Source organism: Saccostrea cucullata, unplaced genomic scaffold, assembly GCF_032062105.1.
Source record: "Saccostrea cucullata isolate Sc308-1 unplaced genomic scaffold, CSIRO_AGI_Scuc_v1 ctg74, whole genome shotgun sequence".
Classification (NCBI taxonomy): Eukaryota; Metazoa; Mollusca; class Bivalvia; order Ostreida; family Ostreidae; genus Saccostrea; species Saccostrea cuccullata.
This window is the reverse complement of record NW_026934212.1, coordinates 47,229-55,076: the sequence shown is the minus strand read 5'-3', so window position 1 is coordinate 55,076 and position 7,848 is coordinate 47,229. Positions and strand designations below refer to the sequence as shown.

Here is a 7,848-nt window from a genome sequence, read left to right as displayed (position 1 = left end):
CAAATTATTAATTTGATAAAAAAAAAAATTAATAATTTGATAAAACAAATGACTATTTTAGACAAAATTTGAAATGTATACAATCTACAAAAGCCAGATCAAATAAAAAAATCTTAGTATATGTCGGATTTATGAAAATAATTTGCAACTGTCAAAGTTTTTGGCCAATAATAAGGCTTTAGTGGGACTTTTGAGAGCTTTTCCAGCAGGCTCTTTTTTATTATTATTATAAAAGTTTCATGCATACAAAAGAATTGAATGACACATTATGAATTTCAATTCATTTAATATTAAATTTCACCAAGAGCTACCTAGCTGCAATAATGTAGCCCTCTCCTTTTTTTTTTGGGGGGGGGGGGGGGAGAGGCTCCAGAAAATGTCAGATATAAAAATCGGAGAAGGCTACATTATTGCATCTATGTTACAACGCACTTTGAAAAAAAATTTTCAAAGTGCGTTAAAATTTGGGACCAAGTTAACGCACTATGAAAAAAATAATTTTTTTTCAAAGTGCTTTAATATCGACCATATTAACGCACTTTGAAAAAAATGTAAAGATTGATCAATATTCCTTCAAATAATCGGTATGATAAATAACAGATCCTGGTTTGATAACTTTTTTGATGATAAAATCACTGTAGGACCTGAGATATTGACGTTTTAAATATTTAAGGTTTTGATAAAATATTAGGGAAAATTAAAGAGTCTTGAAATAAAGAGTGACGATTGTTTAAGTTCATTAATTCGTTTCTTTTTTTTCTTTTAATTCTACGAGTCTTTGATAAGTAGTTGTAAAGGTGTATAGGGGGCACTAACAGAGGACAGCTTCAAGCAACTTAGCATTTATCATAATAAAAAGGGGCCAATTTGATTGTTCAAAACTATGAAAATTCTTTCTCTCTCATACGTTTTATTGTACTTACAAATTTCTAGTTTTCATCTGTTTAATTAACTCATTTATTACTGAAAGTTTTCAACGCCATACCTGTTAAATACATAATTATATGAATGCTTTGAGTATAGCATAGGCATCGAGACTGGGCGAAGGGCCAGGGGAGGGGATGGGGGGCTAATCCCCCCACTTATTTTGGAAAGATATATTCATCGTATAAGCACTGAAAATGCAGCGTACCCTTTTTAGGTTTATTGCTCCCCTCCCCCGTTTGTTTCCGACACCTATGTATTGGAAAGATAAAGATTTGGACTGAAGGATCTTATACCCGTCTTCTCCTCTTTTCGACGGGAGTAAATCAATTCATTTTTGAGGTTAGGGTTAGGCTTAGTTTTTTGAAAACAAATTAAATCTTTCCATGACTAAAATATGATTTTTTTTTTCAAAGTGCGTTAAGTGTCTCCATAGTAAAATATATTGATGTAGACTCTTAACGCACTTTGAAAAAAATTTTCGAAGTGCGTTGAGTTGGTCCAAGATTTAACGCACTTTGAAAATTTTTTTCAAAGTGCGTTGATTTTGTCCCAATTTTAACGCACTTTGAAAATTTTTTTCAAAGTGTGTAATTTTGTCAAAGTGCGTTGCCACACAGCTAAGAGCTACCCACTCAAGAATATTGTGGGTTTTATTTTTTCGTTCGTTTTCCAGGGAAGTTGATACGGAATGTATCTTTTTCTTGATAATTTATCTGCAAATTCATTTTAGTTAATGTTGCCTCTGTTGCTCACAGCTTTATACGAAACCATGGAGGTTCACCACGGGAGCAGATCCAGGATTTTGCATATATGGAATTGGGTTTGGTTTAAAGATTTTATTCTTTATACATGAGTTGGGTTGAACAGTAGACATAAATGCCTGGCGAAAAGCATTATTCAAAGTAGATCATGTCACATATAAAGATAGAAGAGAGAGAGAGTTAAAATGAGCAAAAACAAAACACAAATAAAACAATTTATATTGTAACATTCTGTTGCATGCCTCAAATAAGATATTTTTCCTAGCATACGCATTGGGTGATATGACTGTACAGAGTCGGAAAGTGGGGGGGGGGGGGGGGGGGGGGGGCACGTACGGACAAAGTTTCAGTAAAGCTTCTAAGAACAAGCTATAAGGAATAGAATCTAGGACATTGATGCAATTTATCATGACATTGATGTTTGAAGTGAAAACTCTGAGCTGCTAGAAGAAACATACAGCTTTGCAGACCGTGTGCTTATTGTTTCACAAATTCAATATTTTAAAGATTTCTAATCTGATATAGATTCCATAGTTCTGTCAACTTCTGTGTACATGTAAAATGTCCAAAAATAGCCATTTGTTACAACAAATTACTAATTTGTTATAACAAATTATTAATCTGTTATAACAAATTAATAATTTAATAAATTATTAATTTGCTATTACAAATTATTAATTTGTTACATCAGATTATTAATTTGTTATATCAAATTATTAATTTGTTATAACAATTTAATAATTTGTTAAAACAAATTATTAATTTGTTTAAATAAATACTAATTTGTTAAAACAAATTAATAAAGATATTGCTGCGGCCCTAATACGCTTCCGTAGTTTTCCTTGTCTATTTTTGGGGCTAAAAAAAGATTTGCACCATTTTCAGTTAAATGTAAATTATAAACTTAAGTTATAAGCAAAACAAAATTTTTGTCTTAATCGTTTAGTCTTTTGTAAAACGCCCCCCTCTGGCCTGGCCTGGTCAGCCGAACTTCTGGTTGAACGAGACTATAGTATAACCTATAGTCAAGGGGGAGTACTCGTACAGTCGCAGTAGGAAATCCACACTTTCGGTTTCGGGTGTTACACATGGGAATACCTATGATGCAGCACTGGTAGGTAGTCAGTAATAGTTTAATAGGTTATGATTTTAATAAAACAATAAAATCATATTTATGAATTTGAAAGTTTAAAAGGAGTTTTTTTGCCAAGGTGATGTGTAATGATTGTGTTTCGTCATTATTATTAGATCAATTTTGTAGGTCAACTGCATGTCAATCATTGTAGACCGGTAAGCAGGTAAGATGATTAGGCCGATGAATATTAGTCTATATAAATTTTTAAAGAACAAAATATTATATGTGCATAAATATGTGGGGATACATCTACCACATGATGTCTACCTGTTTTAAAATAGCCCATTTGAATTTATTTGCTTATTTTTCTCAGCAATCAAATCTTGCCAAAGATTTTACTACTGTCTGACTGAAGGAAACCTCATTACATGTACATTGTATAAGGTGCATCTTGAACTTCACAACTTCTTAACACATTTAGACATTAGATTAGCAATATTTTCACCCACATTTTAAAATCAGTCTTTCAATCATTTGGGGAAAAAATTAAATTATATAACCATGATGATTGCATTCTTAAAATTTATCTGGAAAGTTTTAGTAAGTAAAAAAGATTTATTCAGCTGAGTTAATTTTAATACATTATTTTTTTTTTACTTGCTACTGTGTAAATCAACCTTTAATTGACTGCACATACTCAGAAAGTACTTGCATGATGATCGATATATAAGAAAACACTTACATGCAAAACATGGTTATATAATTTTACTGCTCTTCTGTTTTCAAAGGATATTCCCCTAAAAATGACTGAAAACCAATTTAACAAATTACAACCTGGGGAGTTGTGTCCCTTCAATAGCAATGACTGGGAGACAATGAAGAATAAGCAAAATTGTCAAGATCCGGAGTTTTATCACTGTATGCCAAACCAGTACAACGAGCCAGGGGAAATCTGTGTCAAACCAAACTGGGCATCAAAAAGTAAGAACTCTATATCATATGTACATATACACTAGTGTTGTCACTATGATCAAATTATAATCGATCGGAAAAGCTGTCGATTGTAGACAATCCATTGGAGATTTTAACAGTCAGTTATATTCGGTGTACTACAGCGCATATCTTTTATAGTTTTCTCACTTTTATTTCAAGAAAAAGCTCTTGTTATCAAAATATATATCATCCAAGTGTTGTCATTTACCATTTTAACATTAACTTTTAAAATCTGGTTTAAAATAAATTTTAAGATAATGATATTTGTATTTCTAAACTGAAGAAACTAAACTACTTGTATAAATAAATAATTATATTAGTTCTCAGTATTTGGGAGAATTCACTTGTCATTTCATACGGAATCACATGGATTTGCAATATTAAATGTCTTATAACAGTTAGAAAATTAATTCCATATATATTTTAGATGATCATGTTAATTGAAACCTGATCTGTCAATGCTTATTTTTTTCCCAGGTCAAGTAATTCCTAATCATGCAAAAATCTGTATATACTGAAATTGCTAATCAAGCTGCATACTGTATTTAAAATTTTAATCTGTACAATGCACCTTATCTTACATTATTATAAAATTAAATTCTACATCTTTTGACTAGTCTCATGACTATTTTATACAAATGGTTAGCTATTCGATTATTGGCTGATGATCAGTGGGTTAGAATCAACAGAGATGCTGCTGATTAATCAATTCTGATTTTCAACCAGTTTGACAACACTACTAATAACTTATACGAGGGTTTGATCCAAAAGTTCATGGAATTTCTTCATATTTTATTTATTTTTTCAGTGGAATTAGTGGAAAATTACAAATGAAAATATAGACACTTGTGGAATATTTTAAATTTCAAAACATTTTAAAAATCTTTGATAGTAACTTTATGGCAGTTGCCATAGAAACGGTTGTTTGGAAATGCGGGGGAGACATTAATGCGTTTATTATCATTTAAATTCTTAATTCGTGAAATAAGAATTAAACTGCCCTATGTGGTATATAAAAGGAAAATTATGTCATTATTACGATTGCTTGATCTTTTGTAAACCTTTGTGTGAGAGTTTTACTGATTTTACTGGATATTTAATTTATAAGTTGATGATTTATTGCTCATCTTTAAGTTGTTAGTTAACGTCAAATTTTGGTCAAGTCACACGTTTTGTGAAAATCTCGGGATCACTCGATCCTAAACGCGTATATTATTGACATAGGCTTGGGAAAAATGCATTTAGTTACTGGTTTTCCAGTGGCATAAGAAATTTAAGAAAAATTGGAACTTCCATGGATGTTGATAAAAGGTGTGGTCCCTTTTAAGAGGCTCTATTTAAGTACGTATCCCCCTAGACAAATTAAAAGCGTTAATGGACGTTGTCTGCTGCCATTGTGATTTTGACATTGCTACTGAAATTGGAAATCATATGGAAAGATGGGTAGTATTTTGAAATATGAGTAAAAAATGAAGATAAGTTGGTGGCTTGGTGCGAGAGGATACCCAGGCTTTTCTTGAGAAAAAAAATGGAGAAAAAGACAGCATTTTGTAGAATTACGTGTTATAATTGGACATTTGGGCGAGATGCTTCTATAACATGACGTGACATATCTAACTTGACGTTACGTCGAAGTCTCCTCCAGGTTTCCCAACTATCTATTTTCAGAAAGCTCGTGTGACCCTATTGGTGATTGGAAAGTGGTGAAATTTTCCAATATTGTTGCATTTTGACAGTATATTATGAATATGCCTGTTGATTGATTTCATCAAATCACGATAAAATTTTAGAAAGAAATTCCACAAACTTATGGATCAATCCTCGTACACATCACGTTATTGTACACATATCTTATCAGTTGCGATCATAAACAAAGATGAAAAAGACTGAATCAAAACAAAAAGTTTTTAAGCATTAAATTATTTCAACATGTATATCTAGGTGTAACATCTAATGGAAATTATAGAAAGTTATAATGTAAAATATATTTCAAATTATGAAACACTTGCATATATATAGTTATTGTAGTTATATGCAAGTCTTAGAGGAAATGCAGGTATGTTCTAATAAGAGAAAAGACAGGGAAGTGGGAAGTATTACACTAAGAATTTTAGTTTGCATTTTAGACTTTAGATAATTAATAAAATTATTCATTGGCTTGCAAAAAAATTAAGAAATTTTGTTGTTGGAACTTGAAGATTTGCATTATGGACAGCTAGGTGGCAGACTTCAATTACCAGGTATAAGTTTTTTAATATGTTGACAGTGCTGTTTGCAAAGTTACAATTTTCTCCTCACGCAGGCATTACTTTAAAAGCTTGCAGTGACAAGCAGCGCTATGTGCTGCTCGCTGCGCTCATTATGAATAGAACTTGAAATTATATAAGTATAGCTAATATTAACTACATGTAAAAATATGAATGTTCAACTATATAATTGTATAGTCTTTCATTCAATAATTATCATATTTAATATGGATTATGAGATAATATTAAGAATAAAGATAGGTGTAATTGGGGATTAATACAGATAATACTAGACTAAGTAATTATGATAGAGTTTTGTTGCAGTCCTGCTTTAACAGTTCTTCATTTAATTCATTATGTAGATTACTGTCCAATTTTCAATACTGTTGCCAATGACATTGACCTCATTCCCTGTGACCTTCAGTATGGAGCATGCCCAGACACAGATTTCAGATCTAATAAAGTCTATCTGTGTAAGTACAAATTCTCAGATAAAAACAGCAAGTCTTAAAATATGCAGTATTATTAATTTATGACAATCATGAATTCTATATAATTTTGTTCATGATTTGTTAAAGGAAGCATATGTACATTAATGCATCTTCATGTCAAATACCTGAATTAGTACTACATTCAATTTGTTGTCTTGAATATTCATCCTCAGGTTCCTTGATTAAACTAAATTGAAAACATTAAAAATAGAAAAAAGCATTGAAATATTTTTAGTAATATAGAGTTTTCACCATTAGTACATTTCCAAATGTGCATGTATAATCAGATTAACCAAACCAAATTATGCCAACTCTCTTTAACAGCTTCCTTCTGAATTTGATTATTTCCAGCTTATCACATAAATCATACAAAACAGGCTACATAATTTAAGTATATTTTTATATGGATTTTTTTTGTTGGATAAAGTTGATACTATTGAATTAAAATTTTGCTCTAATGGTTTTTTCTACAAAAAATTGTATGAATTGTTTAGAGAGGAAAGATTAGCTGCGCTTATTTTTTGAGAACAACTAAGGCATTTATGGTCCTGCCTGTACATCATGTACATGTGTCTGGAAATATTCTCACTCAGGTAGTATTCAAGTTTGTTCAAATCATAGTGGTTGGGTTTTTCCACATTGATTGATCAAAGTTATGTATATAATGTACAAGTTCATTGAAAAAAATACTTGAAAAAATATTTTTTTTTAAAAACAGCATAGCCATAAAAATTGAGTCCTATTTATATGGAAGCCTGATTAGCCTTTATATTTAGTGTAGATTCAAAGCAGTTCCAATGATGTCAAGTGGAGCAGACCAGTGACACAAAAGAAAATCAAACATATAGTAAAAAATCTTGAAAGAAATTCTTCTACCAGTTCTAAAGCCACAGTATGGAAGCATTTAAAGTTATTGTAGCTTCATTTTTTTTTCTAATCATATACCCTTGGCCCAGAAGAGGGGTGCATAATTATTACTGTATATACTTGCCCATAAATCAATCCGCCAATAAGTCGGTTATATATATATTAGCTTATTTATCAGGGGGCTGACCTCATATAATACCATTCTTTTGATAGCTTGCCTGTAAGTTGAACAAAGAGCTCTGGACCTGAGATTAACTCCCAAAAAAACTGACTTATAGGCGAGTATATACAGTATAAGCTCAGGGTAGTTATGTGGCCTATGAGCCTTGGTTTTCTATTTTTTCTCATCCTTGAACTATTGAATGCAGAAGATTTGAACTTTAATACTTGTGTTTTACTTATTCTGAATTTCTGTCAGGTATTTTACTGAAGTTTCATCTCAAAGTTTGAGTGTATTGGGCAATACCTAAGTGAATGATTATGTCAAA

General features: G+C 31.2%; 1 protein-coding gene across 1 annotated transcript in view; it reads left to right on the top strand.

The window, feature by feature from the left end:
- The first annotated feature begins 2,755 nt into the window (after positions 1–2,755).
- The window catches only part of LOC134240146 (uncharacterized), a 28,308-nt gene continuing 23,215 nt past the window's right edge, over positions 2,756–7,848 (top strand). The window contains exons 1-4 of the mRNA XM_062722247.1: positions 2,756–2,802; positions 2,950–2,986; positions 3,552–3,744; positions 6,365–6,475. Of these exons, the coding sequence (XP_062578231.1) occupies positions 3,567–3,744; positions 6,365–6,475 (289 nt within the window). The 5' untranslated portion in view covers positions 2,756–2,802; positions 2,950–2,986; positions 3,552–3,566. The remainder of the gene's footprint in view (positions 2,803–2,949; positions 2,987–3,551; positions 3,745–6,364; positions 6,476–7,848) is intronic.